At 39.9% G+C, this 22,318-nt stretch overlaps 2 protein-coding genes across 5 annotated transcripts; one reads left to right on the top strand and one right to left on the bottom strand.

Moving 5' to 3' along the window:
* Window positions 1–463: 463 nt before the first annotated feature.
* Window positions 464–10,441, bottom strand: LOC146572512 (inositol polyphosphate-4-phosphatase type I A-like). Its single transcript, XM_085276740.1, has 5 exons — window positions 9,775–10,441; window positions 9,499–9,709; window positions 3,455–8,451; window positions 1,494–1,538; window positions 464–1,017 (listed from the first exon to the last, which is right to left on the bottom strand). The coding sequence occupies exons 1-2, from the start codon at window positions 9,985–9,987 to the stop codon at window positions 9,656–9,658; spliced, it is 267 nt and encodes an 88-aa protein (XP_085132866.1). The 5' UTR covers window positions 9,988–10,441; the 3' UTR covers window positions 464–1,017; window positions 1,494–1,538; window positions 3,455–8,451; window positions 9,499–9,655.
* Window positions 9,663–21,784, top strand: LOC146572511 (N-acyl-aromatic-L-amino acid amidohydrolase (carboxylate-forming) B-like). 4 transcript variants are annotated; one of them, XM_085276728.1, is made up of 9 exons: window positions 9,663–10,033; window positions 15,443–16,232; window positions 16,618–16,760; window positions 17,624–17,850; window positions 18,003–18,195; window positions 19,331–19,424; window positions 19,503–19,610; window positions 20,427–20,539; window positions 20,915–21,784. In XM_085276728.1, exons 3-9 carry the CDS (start codon window positions 16,650–16,652, stop codon window positions 21,104–21,106), a joined length of 1,038 nt encoding a protein of 345 aa, XP_085132854.1. In that variant the 5' UTR covers window positions 9,663–10,033; window positions 15,443–16,232; window positions 16,618–16,649; the 3' UTR covers window positions 21,107–21,784. The 4 variants fall into 4 exon arrangements, with proteins under 4 accessions (XP_085132854.1, XP_085132857.1, XP_085132855.1 ...); XM_085276729.1 differs by lacking the exons at window positions 9,663–10,033; window positions 15,443–16,232 and adding an exon at window positions 17,433–17,531 and having other exon boundaries at window positions 16,624–16,994; XM_085276731.1 differs by lacking the exons at window positions 15,443–16,232; window positions 16,618–16,760.
* Window positions 21,785–22,318: the final 534 nt, after the last annotated feature.

Genomic DNA, 22,318 nt, shown 5'->3' with positions numbered 1-22,318 from the left:
GTCACCAGATTTCTTCTAGAAGTTTCTTGCCAGTCAGCAACTATCTTGGCAACACCACTTGAGTTTGTGTGTTGCATGCTAACATCCTTATATGTGTAATAATACTAAAGCTTCATCTTATGCACACACAAAAAACAAATATGGCTCCTTCGTGCAGGGTTTTCTGGTATGTTCATTTATGCTTCCCAATTTAAAAAAAAAAAAAAAAAAAAAAAAAGACAAAGCAAAGTTCTTGCTTCTCAGCCACTGCGGCCACATCCTCACCGTTTTTTAGGCAGTTATATAAACATACTGTGAGTGAGTCATAAGCTTAAATACAATAGTTGAAGGAACAAAAACGTAATGTTTAAAAATACCAGTCAAATCTGATTAAAGTAAATAAATAATAAGTATACAATGTAGTTTTAAGACTTCTCAATGTTTCGTAACATTAATGTTCTATGAACTCGTGAGTCCAGAAATCTGAATGTCATGAAAAGTATTTATTATTCGTGTATTATTATTTTACAATACAAGGTTGTTTTTTTCCTGATACTTCATGCAAACCACATTTCTCCAGGCCTGTCCTAATCAGCTTACTCAGTATCACTAGATCCAATGCTGCTCCTCCAGCAGAGCACACAAAAGTAGGAGAGACCAGAGATGCCATGGCTTAGTTAGGAGACTGTTTGCTTCAAGGCCACTAGAGGGTGCTGCCATAAAACTACAATAAATGAATTGACCTTTTGACCTGCTCACACTCTTTTATGCAAAACCCTGCTGATGACACACACACACACACACAGATTCTAGGTCTGACCAACCGTCTCCACCGTGGGCAAAAAGATGACAGTCAATAAAATTCTAAAATTTTATTTATAAACACAATGAATAGTAGTTAAAAGTCCAGTGTCCCATTTAGGTACAAAGTAAAAACACACAGTCCAAGGCCAGAGCCAGCTATGCCACAAAGCCAGTTGCACTCCACACGTTGTTCACTTCAACAGGGGTAGCAATTGTCCTCTGAGACCCACCACCCTGTAAGTAGAAAGCCTGCACAGAGCGACAAAATAACACAGCAGTGTTTGTAATGTGGGCTATAAGTAGACTAGCATATCAGTGCAATCAATTACACCTGCCTCCAATTAGTCCAGCCCTTTTACAGTCATTGACTGGGTGAGAAAACATGAGCAAATCAACCCAAGAGACAAGCAGGAAGACTCTCTGAAGGCTCCTGTGGCTGCACAGGCAGTCTTACAATTACGAGGTTGGAGAGTTGTTGTTTCAAAATGTTCACACTGATTTCACATGCTCATTAACTCACAACCAGCTGACCATATATATTTCTGCTGCTGAGCTGCTTTTTGATGGAGATTTTCTGAATTTATTTTGCTACCATAAGAGCAGACTCCATGCTGAAAGCATGTGCACTGTCACTTGCAATGAGTGGCACTAATGACGCTAAATTTAATTACAGGTCATGGACAGCCTTCATAAATGCTCATATTACTCACCCACACTGAATTCCAGCACAGGTTCATCTGGGTCCTGACTATTTCCTGCAAAGTAACACAAACGTCATCAGAACATTAAGTCAGAGAAACAACATTTGGAGCTTTTGTACATGATAAATTATACTGCAGTAGTAAAACAAAGTCAAGCAGCAGTACATTTATTAAAATCACCTTCAGCTGTAATATTTAAACTGATTTAGTGTCAATTTAGATTATGTTTAGATTAAAATGAAACTAGTACCCTTGTAATGTCTTTTTAAATTAGAGGTAAATATTTGTATATTTTTTACATAATATAATTATATTTACTGGATTTTCTCTCTATTGTAGTTTAGTATTATAGTTATTACTTGTTTTTTATTGACTTGTCTTGTTTTTACAATGATTTGCTCTGAATGCAGCCTTTAAAGAAAAGACTATCTGTTCAGTAACTATCCATCAGACTGGGTCCATGTTACCAGCCAAATGGGTAATAATTAAAGTAAGTTTTGAATTACGTATATTTGGGTGTTTAGGTGACACTTTTGCAAAAAAATATATATATAATTAGGTTTAAAAGAACTAAACATGTATGTATTTAAAAACAATAAGTGTGTTAGAATTACTACAGCAACAGCTTGTAGCTCACTGTACTATTTTTGAGCACAACTTTGGTGCTTTTGCCTCATTTTTAAATCAGTGATCCCAGTAGCACAGTCTAAGCAGAGACCTCAGTGCTTGGCAAACAATCAATAGAATCAATATAATTATTAAAAAGAAACAAAATAAATGCCAACCATATAAAAAAAAAACATAAACTTAAGGAAAAAACTAAACTTGATTTTGTGTCTTTAGGCTATTGTTAACAGCAAGCATGAGGTTAGTGCATATGTATTATTATTGGAAAGATTACTGCAAAGAAAAAAAGGTTGAACCAGGAGGGGGCGATATTGCTCTTCTTACCATGAGTTACATGCAGGCTATTACTTACCATGTCACTCACATTTATTTCACAAAACAGCTGAACCCACTTAATTCGATTTAATTGTATTTATGCAGAGCTGAATCACAACAACAGTCTCCTCGAGGTGGTATAGATTGTAAGGTAGAAAGTCTACAATTAAAAAGAAAAAACCTCAATACAGTGGGAAGGAACAACTCACTTTTAACAGGAAGCACCCTCTGGCAGAACCACGGTCAGGGAGGGGCAGCCCGCTGCGACCCTTTGGGGATGAGGAGACGAAAAAGGGGACAAAAGACACACTGTGGACGAGAGCCAGAGATGAACAAGAACTAATTATTGAATGCAGAGAGGTGTATAAACACATGGTGGGAATCCCCCAGCAGGGTAGTCCCAGGGTAACTAAGGGAGGATTCATGGTCACCTGATTCAGCCCTAGCTATATGCGTTGGCAAAAAGGTAACTTTGAAACTTAATCTTAAAAGTAGAGATAGTGTCCGTCTCCTGCATTCAAACTGGGAGCTGGTTCCACAGAAGGATGATCCCCTTCTACTTCTAAATATCCTAAAAACCACAAGGAAGCCCACAGTCTGAGAGCAAACTATCAAACTACGAGGTCTTTAAAATAAGATGATTATTCAAGACCTCATGTGTGATGGGAAGGATTCTGAATTTGATGCTGGACCCACAAATCATAAAAGAGAAACACTAACTCACACACACCAGAAAGTGCCAAGAATTATAATTATATGTAATTTAGTTTTGCGTTCCTTTATAATGCTTTCAACTATACAAATAAGACACTTCATGGGGGCGCCTGAGCCTTGTAGACACAACAAATACTGAACAAACCTCATGCGCCCTGTTGTTGACAAAACGATAAAAATGAATGTGTACTTCTGTCTTATTTAGGTCATTTTTGTAGTTTTTGTAGACAGACTACTGTAATTTCTCAATAAAATGTCGCTTATTATCGCTCACTCTCAAGAACAAAAACGTGAGTAATTTCCCAGTAGCTCACCATATTTGGGATCTTCTAACATCCACACTTCATGTTTAAACGGTGGTGCGGAGGCGGTGTACCGTCGCAGGCCGGATGTAGCATTCAGCGCGGTGTGCCTTTTTTTCAGTTGCTAAGCAACAGATTTGTCCCGCCCCTTTCGTTATGACGAGCCGGGCCAGTCCTTTGACTGGTGACGTTTCTTTGTAACGTCACCTGACGTTACAAAGAAACGTCAGGTGACGTTACAAAGAAACCTTAAACCGACCTTATATATAGACCTGGCTGTTCAGTTGAAACGCATTCACACAGCGGGACAGCAGCGCTTTAAACGTTCAAACACGGAGTTTAACACAAAACAACATTTTAGACATAAAAAACAAAAAAGTGAAATGGCAAGCTCGAACTGTAACACAATGACAAATGATGAAACAGTTCAGACCAATGGGGATAATTCTACAGTACATGCTTTGGTATCCCTCTTGGATAACTTGGTCAGTAGTTTTTCGAACAAGCAGTTGTTAGAGCTTACCGCAGGCTATCCGGATTGCGTCACCGCTAAGCGGCTTGTAGGTTTTGTAGAGGACGTAATGGACCTGTGTGAACAGTCACTAGCAGTATCACCGCTGAGGTCTTCCCAGAACTCCCCTGTACATGAAAACTGTTCTGTCCACACCACTACTGGCAAAACGGTTTTGTCACGTGTGAAATTTTTGGACGATTCTGCTGAGCAGGAGTTTGATACAGCACAGAATATAGATGCTAACAGCCAAGAAACAGCTAACACAGAAGAAAGCTGTCAAAATGCTGACCAACACAGTGCTGCAAAACCAGAAAACAATCCAATTCCAGATCCCCAGCAGCAGAAATCCTGTGTTGAACATGAAGCCAGCATCCCACCGTTAACAAACGTAAGTCAAACGGAGTCATATAAAAAGATACAGCATCACAGATCTTCTGTAGACTGTGAGCCACCTGAAAAAACAGACTTTGAAAGATGGTTAGAGACATTAATTCAGGCTGTGCTTTCAAAGCTTGGTAAACTTTTAAAGTGCCCTCATTCTCACCAAAAACGTTTGTTGGATCTACTCTTGGACAAATTCAAGGGGATGGATTTGCATTTAGACCGAAAAGTGCAGAATTATTTTGACTGCATTGCTAATGCGATTTTCACTGATATTTGTGACAAATTACATAAATTGTCACTAATATCATTGGAAATGGGGAGGAGTGGGGAGGAGGATTCAATGAATTTAATGGAACAACCAATATTTAATATCATAACTACTTCAGTATTCCAAGAACACCTGTTGGCAGTAACAGTTACTGATAGACTGGAATCATATGAAAAGAAAGAAAGATGCAGATTTTCAGTGGAAATCTTTGTGGAAGGACTGATTTCCCAGGTTGCAAAAAAATCAGGCACAGTCTTCAGCATTGAAAGTGCTGAAGCTATCTCCAACCGGCTTACCATGAAAATCTGGACTGAAATCAGGGCCAGATACGACAAAATCCCACCAGAGAAGTTCAAGAAACTCAGCGAGAGGGTTTTCAAATCCCTCTGTAAAAGATGGAAGCATGCATCTTTGGTGACATTCTGGCAATTAAACTTCCAAAATCTTGATGAAGATATTGTTAAAACTTTCAAAAGAAAGATATTCACAGAACCAAGTTGCATATCTAAGTGCTTCTCATCGGTGCGGGCATTTTTTGGGAGGTGTAAGGGAAGAAACAAAGTTTCCACTTTATAGTGACATCGTGATATCAACAGCAAAATATTTTCTAAAACTCACTGGACACTTTAAATGAGCTAGTTTTACATTTAGATCAGATCAAGTCATTTTTGAAATCCCCAGGAATGGTCGCGGCAGATGGCCACCCCGCCCTGAGCCTGGTTCTGTCGAAGGTTTCTTCCTCTTAAAAGGGAGTTTTTCCTTCCCACTGTCGCCTCGTGCTTGCTCAGAGGGGTTTGTTCTTTTGGGGTTTTCTTTTTAATACTGTAAGTTGTTACCTTACAGTGTGAAGCACCTTGAAAACACCATTGTTTCCTTTGGTGCTATACAGATTGAAGTGACTTGCACTGATAACATAACTAAGCTGGGACTTTAATTTAACATCAATAAAATTATAAAAATATTACATCTTGATTTCTGCTTGTTTTCATTGTCTGTGACTTAATGAATACAAATGTGTAATTTAACAGATTCTTTCTTTATGTTAGTCTGACCGGTGATTCCACGTTGGCCTTAGGTGTTGGCGCAGATACGCTGCAGCCCCTGAGCCATTAATGGCCCAGCACACTACAGTAAAAACAAAACAACAGCCATCTGTCCAACTAGGAAAGGAAAATAATAAACTGCCTCCTTGGAGGCAACCTGACTCAAAACAGTTGCAGTCCAACTCAGACCGACTGCAATCACTCTCAGGCAGATTGATGAAGATCTGCAAATAACTGTTGTCTAATTTATAAACGCAGACAGATTGCCAACACGTCTGTTCACAATAGAGGACTGTACTTACATGGTTGCAAACTGGTTATCTTGCTTATATGAAAACATTACTTTGGAGCAATGAAACTCAAACACATTCATTTTTAAAATGCCTCAAAATGAAATTTTGAAATATTTGGCTTTATGCTTTGAAAGTGCCGTTGTGAGTGGGAGTGTGAAATCCTTACTTGATGTGTTCCCTTTGCCTTTACTGTTTTCAGTTTTATCAGTTTTCAGTTTTATTTGTCATATGCAAGTTAGCACAGGGTCAACATTGCAATGAAATGTGTTTGACGAGCAGCAGTCACTCAGCAGCATGGTACAGTAGAAGAAAATATAATAAAATATAATAAAATAAAATAAAAAATAGAAAAATAGTAAAGAGCAAAATATTAGAAAGACGTGGTAAAAGAGAAAAGATGACTAAAAATATATATATATATGTATCTATAAATATATGTACACTAGTGATTAAATAAGAAAATCTTGAAAAGAAATATGACGGGAGGTCAGATGGGATATTGCACAGGAATGAGCAGCAGAAAATTACAGTATTACTCAGACTTTTAATAGTCATATTGTCAGTTTTGGCCGACGGTCATGGGTCACTTCCACTAAAATAGCACGAGACTGGAGTAAAATGTACTTTATTAATGAGAACACATGGTGATACAGCAAAGAATCCAACCCTTCTGAAAAGCAAATGGCTTCCTGTTATACTCTACCTGATTCAGGTGAGCATCTGGAATAGACCAAGTCTGGGGGTCAGCAAACCAAAGGGAAACAAAACCCTCCCCATAAGAAAACCACTACAATATAACCAACATCATAGACATATGAAGATTTGTAACAAGTCCTATAAATAACTCCATAACATATAAACTTCAGTCTCTTCTATATACATTAAAACAGCGGTCCCCAACCTTTTTTGCGCCACGGACCGGTTTATGCCCGACAATATTTTCACGGACCGGCCTTTAAGGTGTCACAGATAAATACAACAAAATAAAACTAGTACCGGTACCGGAAAAAAAGAAGATTTATTCATAACACACGTGAAAGACCCAGGAAAACAGAGTTAACGATAAAAACGATAACAAAATAACGATAAAAAACGATAAAAACTCTGAAAACCATACATTTCACACCCGAGCCTCATCTCTCGACCAAACGACGGTCCGTGGCCCGGCGGTTGGGGACCGCTGCATTAAAACACCTTAACCACAGTTAGGTTTCAGCCCTCGCTGACTCAGAACAAAGTAAGACAATCAGAGTTCGATTGGTTTTTACTTGTGCAGGGGAAGCCTGGTCGGATTCTCAGAGTTGCAAGCTCTACACCCAAACTCAGACAACTCCAACTCCAGCCTCCACTCGCAGCCTTTTATTGAATGAAAACAGTTACACAACCGCCCATTGTAAACCCCATATGTTGTGTGGTAAAAGCTAAGGCACTGTGTGTGTGTGTGTGTGTGTGTGTGTGTGTGTGTGTGTGTGTGTGTGTGTGTGTGTGTGTGTGTGTGAGTGAGAGAGAGTGTATGTGTGTCTGTATACGTGACTTCCTGCTTACAAACATTTTAACCGCATCTCTAGTCATAAAAGGGTCATCTCCCCTCAACCTCGTATATGGCTTAACCTCTCTAACAGTCCACCATTTACATGGTGAGCCCATAAAGGGCAGGAAGTGAACATTCCTTACCAAATAAGGAAACCAGAATCTTATATAGATTGTGCCTGCAGTTGAAAACTATAGCTAGTAACATCCCCAACATCCTACATGTGGGGGAGGAACAGAAAATATCTGAACATACAGTTCAAGACAAGGTCCAAGCACAATAATGACAACTTTTAACAAAATCACTCCAACACACACTCCCCTAGCCTGGCACATTGGTTTTCTCCAGGAGCTCATAAGCAGGTGATTGAGCTGCTTTTACTCTTTACAAAGTGAGTACTGTTAACACTTCTCTTTTTACATACACAACTAATTTAGGTTACAGACAAATGATTAAATGTGAACAGCTCTAACACAGGTTCTTTTCCTGACACAGGTAGGATGGCCAGTCCCCCTGTCTCTTCACCTTTAACGAGTCACTTAAATAACAACCCAAAAAGCCTAATAAAGAATCACAATCAACCAGTGTGTGTTTTTCTTCATTACGGTTTTTAAATACAAATCAGTCAGTCAATTAATAAAAATACAAGTAAGGGTAATGGAACCCCTGGTCTCCATTACACACATAAATACCATAAAGACACTAAGTCGTAGAGCTCTGAACTCCTTGCTTCTATGATATTTACACTTCTTCTTGGCCTTCTCCTTCACTCTGAGTCACTCCAGGATAAACGCATCAGCTCAGACATACAATAATTAAAATATGTGTAGGTGACCGTTTGGCAGAAGACGATGTCGAGGCGGTACTGCAGTGACACGTCCGTGGCTATCGTCGGGGCGGTGTCCTGCATCAGAAGGAAGTCAATAGACTTCTTGGCTTTGTTGCTCATCATGGCGCTGTAGTCTGTGGGCGTGGCCTGCAAAAAGTGTAAATAAACCATCAGAGACCAAACACAAATATGCCTTCCAACCACTAGTTTAGACAACATCTTGCAAAGAGTGTGTATTTCAGAGTGCAGTTGTTTTTAAATTTGACAGAAACAGAAATAAAGACGGAAGAGAAGGACAACAGGGAAAGCAGAAGCACCGACACACTGAAATCTTTTAGGGTCAAGCTCCAGAACTAGCCACAAATCCTGCTGGAAAGAACCTAAAAATACTTAAAAATACTTGCAGAGATCGAATGGAGCCGTTAACTCAAAAGCCTGGTGTCAGGCATGTTCTTTAATAAATAAGAAACGAGCTGATATGTTACAGACCCCAGTCTTTACGTAAAGAAAAAGCTGACATTTAGAGCGGTCTCGCAGCAGATTTTAAAACAGTGACACTGATTTGTGGGGTTTTTGGGCACAAATTTGAACCTTTTTGTTTTATCCATGTCCTTGAACACAGCTCGTGACTTGGGCGCTTTCATATGTACCGATTCATTTAGGTTTGTGCACTGAGGCCAGATTTAGGTATTAAAAACGAGTCAGTCATAACACTTCTTACATTAGTTAAAAAGCTGAGCTTACACTAAACCAACATTTAAATTTCCCCTTGTGGGACTAATAAAGGTATATCATATCATATCATATCATATCATTACTAAAGTATTGCTGCAACATTGTAAAGACAAAGATGACACACAGACCAGACATAAAACACTGAACACTTTTTAAAGACGAGTCATTTAAGAGTATTTTCTCATAGAATAAAGTCGGCTGATATGGTGAAGGAAAAATCTGCTCACGAATCCTCCAACTTCTTAAAAGTAAGGAGTGACCTGAGCTGGAAATCAACATGAGAGGGATGACTCAAGAAGAAGAAGAAGCAACAAGAAAAGAAAAACAGAGTTCAGAGTGTAGTTAAGATATCAAGCTGTATCCACAATGTGTGCCAAGAAACTAAGCTTGTCTGTTGTCATGCTAAAGAAATAAAAAATCTGGAATCAGAAAACAGCCAATAACTGCTGATCAACTCACCCACTCCTCTTCGTGCCAGTCCACGTGCAGTGACGACTGGCTGTTGTGACCGCTGTACTTTGCTCTCAGCGTATCCTGGTCATTGCGGAGCACTACTTGTTCAGACTCAGCGGAAGGAGAAGCTTTGGTTGCGATGTACTCGTACTGCGTTCAGGGCCTAAATAGCTGAAGCTAGCAGCTTGCAGCCGCACACTGCCACCAGCTGACGGGTCTGAAAGGAAGAGGGTATGAATGAAATATGAAGCGTCCCCACGTAACGTCAAACACTTTTAGTACCTTGTCAACCAGACTGGCGAGCGTCCACTCCAGTCCGCTGGCCGATTGGTCTTTGGCAGCTTGAGACAGCCTCTCTGCGTAATAGCTGACCTGAGTCTTCAGCGTGTTGACGTAGGCGATGATCTCTTTGGCTCGGACAGTGTCCTGGGGTATGTGGATGATGACTGAGCTGGAGAGGGCACTACTGCAGGGAACAAAGACACACCGACACATCTGTATCCGAGCTGGGACTGAGGACACTCACCAGCCACTTTATTAGGTACATGTGTTCAAAAGCTTGTGGCAGCAATTTAGTGCATTTAGTCAAATAAAGACAATAGAGTGGCCTGCAGGTGTATATTTTTGTAATGTTTCTGTCTTATGCCTGAAATATGCTTCAGCAGGAAATATACGCTGTAACTGGAAACAACAGCATGATGGACCGGTTTAGTGTTAAGAGGTGTTACATCTGAAGTTAGAACGTAAATTTCCTGCAGAAATCTAAATCAAGCTTCAGAGGTACTGTTCCAAAAATATAGGGAGGGACGTTACCCACCAGATGTAAAAACAAACACTGTCTGCATGCACATGCCTGCTCTCAATGAGCCTAATCGTGGCTGCAAGTCACCGGGCCGTTTAACCTGCAGTTAATTGCAAAGGTAAGAAGTACATGGAAATACTGTTAAATGCTGTTGCTGAGGACGTGAATTTAAATTGTTACTCAATGCTGATACTTTATGTAGCTTTCTTACAGTATTTTCCAGATTCCGGTAATAAACAGAGTCAGATTTAGGGAGACTAGTCTTCTTCTTCTGGCATTTAAGGCTGAACGGGGAGTTGTGGTATAAAAACGTATAGTTTTGTAAAGTTGGCACAGTTGCTCAAATTAGCCAAGCATGATCGACCTTTTTAATCCCCAACCTGCTGGCAGAAATGTCCACCTATTAAAAAACACATATCTCTCTTCAGAACTATGACGCCTAAATAAAAAAACCTTAGTTTATATGGTGAAAAATTATTTGAGAGAATCTTGAAGAGCTGCTGCTCCTCCACATCGAAAGGAGCCAGATGAGGTGGTTCGGGCAACTGACAAGGATGCCCCCTGGATACCTCCTGGGCGAGGTTTTCCGGGCAGACCCAGGACACGCTGGAGAGATTATATCTCTCGGCTGGCCTGGGAATGCCTTGGTGTTCCCCCGGATAAGCTGGAGGAGGTAGCTGGGGAGAGAGAGGTCTGGGCTTCTCTGCTTGGGCTGCTGCCCCCGCGACCCGGCTCCGGATAAAGTGGAAGAAAATGGATGGATGAATGAATCTTGAAAATGAACAAGTCTTCCAGTACAGAGTAAAATGTGAGAGTGAAAATATTGCGTGTACTTAAAACCCCTGGAGGGTCTTGGGTCGATTTGTGGCTATTTTCAAATTTTGATTACATGCCATTTGCACAGTGTTGAATGGACTATAGCCAAATTCTCCAAAAAAAAAGTTTGATATGATTTTATTTCAAAATTCAAGTCTGACTTCCTTCAATTAGCTTCAGTGGCTAAGCTACAGACAAACTTACACTATTGTGCTTAGTGGTCGATTTGTGCCCCATTGAAACCCATTATAAACGCTATTTTTCACTGCAAATTAATTACGGTCAAAGGGATGGTTGATGTTTAGCGTTCATTTTCATTTTGCAGGACGGGCCTTAGAGTTGTAATTTTTTTATTTGTCCACCGGGTGGCGCCCTTGCTCCACATTTGACCCCGGGCTGGAAAACAGCGGGCTGCTTAGATAGACCTGCGGGAAATGAAGCCTCATTTCCGGCGTGCAGCAGCGGCTTCGCCCGCTGATCGGGCGGGACAATTTTTTGGTCCCTAGGACCGTGAGAGGGTGCTTTTTTTTTTTTTTTTAGTCAACAGGAAATGACGTATTTGTTGTCACGTGGTATCGGGCGTGTGTGCTGGAAAAACGGGTCCCCGGTGATCGTGCCCCGGTAACAATGGCGTGTCCAGCGGGGTGGCCTGGGGGGGCACAGGCCACCCCTCAAACCAGACTGGCCACCCCAGGTGCCACCCCAAAGGCAAAACAATAAAATTCAATCAAATATCAAATGTCCGATTATGTTTTCACGGTGACGCTCAGATATCCGAGTGTAAGTGAATGCAGCATCGCTTCTGCGCTATGCGCATCACGTTAGCAAAGGTAGGAGAGCCAAGCGCGAAAGATGGCACTGCAGGAAACAATTTTTCGGTGAAAGAAAATGAGGACAGAATAAATGTCCCGGTAAGTAATATCAAGTTTGTTGAGTTTAGTAAACTTCGGTGAAATTAGAATACCAAGGAAAAAAATAACACTTAAAGAATTATTGCAGCTGTGGAATATTTCAGACAGTATGCTACTGAGGGCAGCTAACATAAGAGTTATGCGTTATAAGATATAATCTAAGTCGTAACATTGCTGTATGGAGCTGCAGATTTGGTTGCAGGTTAACATAGCTGGACTGGCCATCGGGCATACCGGGCATATCCCCAGTGACTTATTTTTTATTTTTTTTGTAATGGCATGAACAATGAGAGGTGGTGGATTGGCCAGATGCAGGTCGATGTGTAGAAATAACTCCGTTGTTTGGTGGTGACTATGACGGGGCTTCCACAGAGGCAACAGGTGGATGAGGGAAGGGGAGGCAGGAGGAGAGACCCGAAGCAGCCACCAGTCCGAGTGTCAGGTGAACTGAACTTCAGGTAAGAAGTTATGACCTGCAGTCTATCTGGGTCAGATATAAACCAAGTTTAGGTGGAGTTTATTTTCATGTTGCTGACTTTTTACTGTCAGTTGCAATAACTCATACTGCGTTCTAGCCAGTTTGACGGAGTTTTTATACAGCTGGGTGGGTGCTATGATGTTACTGATAGTGAACTTTATTTTATTCATAAGGTTAGTAGAGTTGCCAACGGCTCCTTAAAAAAATGGAATGGTCCCTCATTCAGAGAAAATATTACACGTTTCGTATTGAGCTGAGAAGAGACGCAGTTTGTCCCGGACTTTAGCTAGAATGGAAAAAAGGCACAAAGCTGGATTTATTCTGTCTTTATGCTGCACAGCTGCCTCTTCTCTCATTCTCTCCCCCTCCCTCTCCTGTTGCTACTTCAATCATGAAACTGATCAATGATCAGCTGATCGGCTTTTCTCTCTTGTTTATCGCCCACTTTGCGCCAGAAAGAGGAAACCAGCAGATGTTGCGCTAAACAACAGCAGCACGTTTAAGCTTGATCGGCTGTTGTTAGAATGTATTTAATATTAATTTCTAGTATCAGCTGATGTTTGCTGGAGCCACAGCTGTAAAGCTGCTGGTCATGATGTCTGTTTAGATATGTGGTGAGAGGGAAACATGAAGATGAAACCAGGAGATGTCCTTACTGAACCATCAGAGCTGAACAGGTGATGGAGAAACAGGTTTACCTTTTAGGTGACATGAATGAGTTGAAGGGAAGTTATGAACTGTTTCTGAGAGACAAATAACACCAGGATCCTTTTTTATGTAGCAGACAGCTGGTAACTGTGCAGGGGCGGGTCTAGCAAAGTTTTGCCAGGGGGCCAGGTAGGGCATTAACAGGGAAAGGTGGGCACAAAGAAATACTTTTCTTTCTTATTCTCATTTAAAATACCTAGTTTTTATTAAATAATTATCTAAATCTTACAACCAAAGTTTTTATCTGACGTAAAATGTATAGAAATCATACATATACCAACAAGACTGTACATCACTGTCACAACAGGGTTTGTTTTCATTCAAAGGCTTTATGGCTTTACTACCTGGTGGGTCGGTCTGTAGTAAAAATGCCCAATTTTTTTGTCCCAGTCCAGCCCTGCAGGTTAATACTGGCAGTGTCACCATGCCAGCTGACTGTATTTTATCATCAGCCAGTGTTGTTCTTTATCAATATTACCAAAGTTTACGATAAGGCAGCATAGAAAGTATTTACTTGCTTTCAGGTTTCATTCAAATGTTAGTCTTTTCAGTTGTTTCCCCACTTTTTTCCTGTTTCAAAATCAAACACCAGTTTGTGAGAAGATTATCTTCTTTTTTTAACAGGCAGATAAAGTTTTGCATTGGCATTGGCTAATTTGTCAATTGTTTGTTACAAATGTTCGTATTTTAATTTTCAAAAATGTTTTTGCCCAAAACATATGTGCACTATATGTCAGTAAAAATACTATGCAAATATTGTTGTCCTTGACTGCTGAGTAAACACTGACAAAGCACTGATTGTATCTCTTGTACTTTATCAACGCAGTATCTAAAAACTTTGCACCGTAGTGGTTAAAATCTCATTCTAATAAGAGTTAAAAGTGCATTTGGTTATTAGGTTTATAGGATTATTGAATTATGGTTAAGGGTTGGTAGAATTTTTTTTTAAAACATTATCTGCCAATTAAATCTGCCACCCTTCTCCAAATCTGTGCCCCTACCTGGCCCCCCCAACAAAAATTTTCTAGACACGCCACTGGCTGTCACACATGATGGTCTGGTCCTTTTGTTAGGCCTCAGTGTACTCCACCCTTGCCACGTCAGAAGCGCGAAACTAGTAACTGAAAGATTCAGCAACGTAGCGCGTGTAAACTACTGACAGGCCAACGTACAGGCCTCATTTAGCACCGCAGTATGTTAAAAAAGATTTAAAACATCTGTTATATAAGTTAGGTAACTACAAAGGTGACTGAGTATGGTAATGCTGTGTGAGAGGGTGAACCCAAGATCTGTGTTTGACTCTGTTAATTAATGGATGAATATTGCTCAGTCGTTCGTGTTTGTTTTTTGTTTTGTTTTTTAACTTTATGCTAATATAGCTAACAATGAGTCGGGCAGCACATGTGCATTTTTTTCCAAACCACACTATTCCAGCCTAGTTTTTTGTCACTGTGAACAATGTTACCCATGTTTGTTGTTGAAAATACCCTAGTTTAGAAGAGAGTTTAATTATTTACTTTAAGTTAAGAGAAAAAACTTTTAGTGTTCTTGGAAAGTAATATTGTTAATTTTTATTCTGACCTCGTTCATCAGAGATTAACTTTTGCCCTTTGGACCAAATCTGAAGTGTCTCCTTTTTCAGAGACACTGACACAGCATGAATTTGGCCTATATCTCCTTTACTTTAAAACAGCAAACACACTGTACAACATTTGAAAAGCTTTTGCTTTAATATCTATGCATATCTACACAATGCCTGGTTTATTATTGTTGAAGCATTGTCAGCATGCACTTCACAGAGGCTAGAGCTCAAAGGACCTGCACCATACACAGGGTCCTAAAGGGCAAGGCCTCATTGGTAGCAACAAGAGCAACATTACTATTTATTCACTTAGCTGATTTAAATATACATTTTGTACTTCTGGCAACACTTCCAGCCATGTTTAGATCACTCCCATATCGACTTGCATTTGCTCATCTACATGTAGGGTGACTCTCCAGCTTTAGTTTTAGTTTGCGTCTCCACAAAATGTCATGTGATGGGACAGTTGCAGACACCAAAGTACAGGTTGTGTTTGCCAGATTTCACAGTATACACAGATGCACAGTTTTACCACAGAACATACCTTAATATGGTGTGTCTAATTCAGACATATAGATCTTCTTTCAGCTGTTTTCTTATCAACAAGACAGGTAGTTCTGCATATTTTATTTATTTATTTATTTGTTTTCCAGATGCCCTTCCTGACCCAAAGAGACTTGTGTCTGCTCCTGGAATCAAACCAGGGATCTTTCACTTATTAAATGTATTTGTATACATATATGTACAGTATTTGTATAGCGCTTTTCTAGTCCCTAAGGACCCCAAAGCGCTTCACATCCAGTCATCCACCCATTCACACACTGGTGATGGCAAGCTACATTGTAGCCACAGCCACCCTGGGGCGCACTGACAGAGGCGAGGCTGCCGGACACCGGGCCCTCTGACCACCACCAGTAGGCAACGGGTGAAGCGTCTTGCCCAAGGACACAATGACCGAGACTGTCCAAGCCGGGGCTCGAACCGTCAACCTTCCGATTACAAGGCGAACTCCCAACTCTTGAGCCACAATATTAGAAAAATGAGTAAACCACTATTCAATGGAGCCACTTTGTGAGCTACTTCCTGACAAATAGATATAAAAATTAAAAAAGAAAGCACACATTCACACAACCAAAAACAACCAACAACATAAAAACAAGGAAAAAAGGAAGAAATACAGGAAATCAGAGCACCATTAGCCAGCAAAGCCTGCGGGGTAAAAGCAAAAGATAAAATCAAGTGAATTGAATTGAACTGACAGACAGAGGCGGAGAACGAGAAAGAGAGAGCGACAGAGTGAACGAGTGAGAGGAAGCAGCTTATCATCAAGCGACGGATCAAAGAGGATTACATCTCTAAATGGAGCTTAGGTCTTCTTTCGAGAGTTGCAGGGTGTGAGAAAACGTACGGTGGTATGGAGAAGAAAGATTGCAAAGTTGTGAGGTAATTAACATTTTTAGACTACAGATTCATCAACTAGATTCATTCATTTGAATGATTCGTATGATATTGATGAAATAGATGTCCAAGAACTGCTGCTGCTAGAAAACTACTGTAATTAAATCCTACCTATATCACTTTAGACTGCTTCACCTTTCTTTAGGCAATAAACTAAAAAATTAAGCAGACTTTTTCCCAAAAGCACCCATGCTTTTACTGTTTGTTTACTAATAAATTATCAGATATATATATTTATTTATAGTTAGCAGTGGTGGTGGAAATGCTTGGAGTGTTTTGATACAGCTGCAATAAAGCATCTGCCGAGGTTTGGGTTCCTCTGAAGTGAAACATCTTATGTGCCATTTACTTGTTGTTGTTGTTGTTGCAGCACCTCAAAGTTGCACCACAGGCCAAAGAGCAATGAGAGCGGCTCCTGCTGGTTTAGCAGAAAACAACCGAGTGACTTCCTGTTACATCACAAAAATGAAATTTGAGCTGAAGAAACAGATAGAGGAGGGCAGCTGTAAGAAGGTACAAACATAAGGAAGCTTGAAGGCGGGCGCAGTCAATCGAAGCAGTCTGTACTTGCATGTGGGTTGGTTTGTACTGTGTGAATTGTGAATAGCTAAGCAGCTGCTGTGGGCTGAAAAGTGTTTTTTTTAGGTTATGAAATAGCACACTTCTGCCCCGACACAACTTCCCCTCTGGGTTCAAAGGTTGATGAATCCAGTGAATGCTAAACAAGGTTGAATTTTGACGTGAAAGGTAAGACGTGGAGTCAATTTAATGTAGTTTTATGCTTATTTTATTGGCTGTATTGACAGAGGCAAGCTGCCAAAGTCTTAAAAACCAGTTTCTCAGATTTTACTACTTTATTTTTCTCATTTACTGCTGCTGCTGTTGTAGTAGATGTAACTATGCACTTACTAGTGCTTACAGTCACATTGTAATATGATTGTATGACAGCACAGTGTGCTCCTATTTATATTTCTGCCATCACTTACATTGTAAATAGCAGATCCAGTTCTTCAGCTGGGATCATATCTGTGATCCAAAACCTGGAGTATAATGAGTATAATGACACTGCAGCATTGAGATGGTGTGTGTGTGTGTTTGAGTTTCAATCTTTACATGTATATTTCTGCTGTTATTTATTTATTTTTTTGTTGGAGGTGAACCTGAATTCATCATTTGTTCCACTAGGAACACCTTGATTCTGTTCCAGCTTTCCTTAAGCTGCACCTCAAAAAGCTCAAAGGTTACACTCCCTTTAGTCAATGAATGACTGCCAGGACATCATCGGTACTTTTTTTTGGTTTGTTTGTTTGTTTATACAACAGAAAAAGAGAATCCAACATTAACCTAGCACCCTCTTTTTTTTCTCGTGGAAACAGATGGAGTCTGTGTCTTTCCCACTGCTGTCCAGGGTTGCCGTTTGTGGTGGCACTCATGGAAATGAGATGACAGGGGTTTACATGGTGAGACATTTGCAGAAAGAGAAGATAGATAAAATTGGATCTGTTTCTGTCTCCACTGTCCTGACAAACCCACGGGCTGTGGAGATTTGCAGGAGATACGTAGAAACCGACCTTAACCGCTGTTTCACAGAAGCCTTGCTAAAGTAAGTTCAAAAACGAAACTGATGCCAAAGCTTTATGTAGGTAATGAAGTTTTAAAGGTTTTGGCTAACTGCGCTACACTGTGAGAGCAAAGTAAAACTTTTCAAATCTGCCATGTGTGAGAGACGTCTTTGTTTTATTTTCCCGATTCTAGTTCCCCTGTAACAGATTCATCACCCTATGAACTGAGGCGAGCTCAGGAGCTGAACGCTCAAATTGGGCCCAAAGGAAGCAAAGAGGCCATGGACCTGATCATAGACATCCACAACACCACTTCCAACATGGGCCTCTGCTTCATCTTTTACTCCATAGACTGGTTCACCCTGCACATTCTCAAGTACCTACAGGTACAAGAGTACTACAAACAGATATTTCGAGTCATGCACTTGGAATTTGCACCTATAATGTTTCTGATAAAGAAAATATGCATAAACTGTGAACTACTAGAGGTCTCATATCTTCAAGTTCAAATAACTTAAATTTTGCTAAAAGTCAGGTTAATCTTCGCAGTGATGGTATGGTGAGATAGCAGCAGCTGTTTTCAAAAGCAAGAATGCACAAGGCAAGGTGGATCCATGCCTTTATGTTGTTTGAACCAAAGTCTGACCCTACTATCAATATGTTGCATCAGAAATCAAGACTCATCAGACCAGACAACATTTTTTTAAATCTTCTGTTGTGCAATTTTGGTAAACCCATATGAATTGTAGCCGCAGTTTTCCAGTCTTAGCTGATGGCAGCAGAAGACCACACTGCAGAGATGCTGTTCTGCATACCTTGGTTGTAACACATAGTTATTTGGGTAACTGTAGCCATCTTGTCAAATTGAAGAAGTCTGGTTATTCTCTGCTGACCTCTAGCATCAACAAGACATTTCCATCCAGTAAAATGCTGCTCACTGGATATTTTCTCTCATTCAGGCCATTCTCTGTAAACCTTAGAGATGACTGTATGAGAAATTCTCACTAGATCAGCAGTTTCTGAAATATTCAGATAAGCCTGTCTGGCGCCAACAACCATAATATATTCAAAGTCATTACCCTATTCTGATGCTCAATTTGAACTTGACATCTCTACGTGCCTAAATGTGTATTGTTGCCATGTGTTATCATGTCATTAATAGCACAGACAATAACAGATACAAATACAATCCTGTCAGTAATCCTCCCAAACACCAAAGTTAACCCCATTAAGCTGTATAATGTGTTGTCTTCAAGCACCAATTTTAACTAAACTGTCTGAGGAATTTTTCTTAGTCTTTGTTTTAATGTTTCTACTGGGTAGTAGTATTTTCCAATCAAAAAAATTAAAAGTATGTCTGTGTTGCTTGTACATCACTCATGCAATTATGTTCTTAACTCAATAAAATCAGGTTATAAAGCTATAATCAAAATCCGGGATAAACATGTAGTTTATTTTAAAGCTCAGCCTATCGTACCTAAGCACAGTGTGCAGTCGACAGTAAACATATTTGATTTTCAGAGTAAAATGGCTTCTGTGGAAGTTAGAGCAATCCAGCTGGACATACCGATCGCTGAGGCTTATTCTTTAGAATCGGTCGGCAAGCATGGCTTTGGTAAGTGTGTCTGTGTGCATCTTTTGCAAAGCTGAGCTTATTAAATATTTAGATGATTGTTCCCCTTGTTCTTTGCAGCAATAGAGGCCGGCCCACAGCCCAATGGTGTGGTCAGAGCAGATATCCATAACATGGTGAAAGAGGCAGTGGATCATATATTCAGTTGGCTTCAGGAATTTAATTCTGGTAAGATGCTACCGCTTTTAAAATGCCCCTTCTTATAAGCTTTGGTTGAAATATTTATTTAAATAATTTTGTAGTCTGCAGTTGTTCAGTTAGCTGCATTTTTTTACAATTGCCATGGCAATATCTTCAGCTGTGGCCAAGCTTTTAATTGCTGCATGCAGGAGAGCTATCACGTATCACACAGAGATTCATATAGTCAGCAGATAACATAGTTGAGCAGGCTACACCAGGTCACAAATCTAAATATGAGAATAAACAAGAATGTTTCCCATTACACAAACAAACAAAATAACGAGGTGAAACATATCGGATGCATATGCTTCCCCACATGTGTAATGTACTGTGTAATTAACCAATTAATTATAGAATACATCCTGTGGCTGGAGCTTCACCTCACCTGATGTTTCAATGGGAGCAGGGCCTAAAGTGGCCTCTGCAATTTGCTATATATAAATATTTGGTTAATGGCACATGTTTTTTGTCATTTTGCTGCTGTATGCTACAACAGTTGGTTCAAACAGTCATCACATGAATAAAGTGCAGACTTTTTACTTTTATTGAAGAAGTTTATCAAAAGCATTGCATTAACTTTTGAGGTATTACAGTCGTTTTTCAACACAGTTCCCTCATTTTCAGAGGGGTAGCTTCACTGGAGAAGCTTTAAGTCATCACAAATCAGTAAATCAGACAGTGGGGTTAACCGTGAACAATTATGCAATGGCAAACAACAACATCAGGTGGACCTACAGTGGCAAAATCAAACCATAGCTCTTTGTGAAATGACTCCATTAACTCTGCAACTTTTATCCTCATCAGGAAGCACATTTGAAGGGGGTGAAGTGGAAGCATACACCTTGGTGAAAAGCATAGATTACCCGAGGAATCCAGTTACTGGGGAAATCACTGCTGCCATACACTCCCAGTTACAGGTACAGTACAAGATGGGTGCACGTTTTATAGTCTAAGCTTTCACACTTTTCATTATCTGAGTCTAGGTCACAGTTGCAGCAGTTTTAGAAGCACCTAGGTGCTTCCAAGCTAGCTGAGAGACTTAAAACCTCTCCAGTCTATCCGTCTAGCTTATCCTTATCCTCGGGTCTCCTGCCCATTAGACATGTCCAGTGTCCACAAAATAAATACTGAGTCCTTTGGCAGAATCCCTCACACCCTCAAGTATCCTTGAGAGGTTGTCTAAAGGTTTGGCCTTAAACAAGCCTTCCTAACCTGGTTTCATCTGAACATTTACATTCATGAATTCAAAGACTGTCAAGCAGTAAATGTCGTATTTGCATGTCTTTCTCCAGGATAATGACTTCAAGCTTCTGCAGCGGGGCAATCCGATATTCATGTCATTTTCCGGGGAGACAGTGAAGTATGATGGCGAGGACCTCTACCCTTTCTTTGTCAATGAGTGCGCCTACTACGAGAAGAAGATCGCTTTTCATTTAGCTCGAAAGATAAAGTTGACACTCCCACCCATAAAAGTGACAGGCTGAGAGTGCTAAATTTAAATATCCCAATTTTAAATTATAATAAAGTAGGAAATGAGAATTATTCTGATCATTTGAAATATGCAAATGAACAAACGTGATGTCATGACTGACAAATATAAGGTGTCTAAAACATAACTCCATCCTCCAGTGCAGTACAGGAGCTCTGCTAGTCCCTCTGTTAATATGTAAAATGAAGCTTATTCGAGCTTTATCTGAGTGGTGTGTTGCACAGGCTCTAGAGTTGGAGTCCACGCATTTTATGTTTTTTAAAGCTAAATTTAACGTGCAGAAATCCTTTTTGAATGAATGACTGAATAAATGAACATGAATGAATTTTAACTATAATCTTCTTAGCATTGTGTATTTGATTTGGGTTTACATAAAATAAATGGATCAGCTCAATTATCAGCAGGAATATGCTCATCGGTCAGAGCAACTACATGCTCCAGTGTGTTTATCAAGTACACTTTACAACATTGGTTTGTCCTAACTTTACACTGTGAGTGATGAAATGATCAATGAAAGATGCAAAAGAAATCTATCATATTTATCTACTGTGCTTAAAAAAGACTTTGATGATTTCAGTTGTCTCTGTATACCTTACACACGTTTTTAAATCTTTCAACAGACACTTTATAACTGTGTTAATGAAAATTTGTTATAAATAAAGTTAATTGTATAATACAAGCATGTAGTAAGTGGTTCTTAACACAGTGCACAGCTGCAATTGAGAAGCCTTTGTTTTAAAGTAATGATCAAAAAAGCCCATAAAACAAAGAATTTTACTTTGACCTTGAGCACAGTTCAGATGAAGACCCATTAAGTGGTCACGGTGTACAACTTTGAGTGAAATCTGACTAAAACTCTGGGATGAGAAGTGATTCTTGTCAACTGTGGACGAAACAGATGACCGACACCTCTCAGATCATCAGCAATATCTTAAATATTTCTACAATCAGTTCCAAATGTGCAAACACTTTTTTAACTACTTACACTAAAATCTGACACTGCAGGATTAGCTGTAGGTCCTGTTCTTTGGAGCAAGCTGCCTGCTGACCTGAGATCAATTGGATCTTGAAAAACCCTTCTTTTTCACACTCTATAGGAGTGCATTTTTCTTTTTCAAATTTTCTTTTGTTGTTTTCACAAAATATATCAAATTGCCATTGTTCTTCCTGAAGATGTGTAAGACAAGACAAGACATTGTAAGCTTGT

Source organism: Mchenga conophoros, linkage group LG6, assembly GCF_057382185.1.
Source record: "Mchenga conophoros isolate Kocher_MC1m ecotype Shallow Benthic linkage group LG6, M_conophoros_male_GT1.1, whole genome shotgun sequence".
Taxonomy (NCBI): Eukaryota; Metazoa; Chordata; class Actinopteri; order Cichliformes; family Cichlidae; genus Mchenga; species Mchenga conophoros.
Note: the sequence above shows the minus strand (reverse complement) of the source record. Positions and strands in the feature narration are given on the sequence as shown.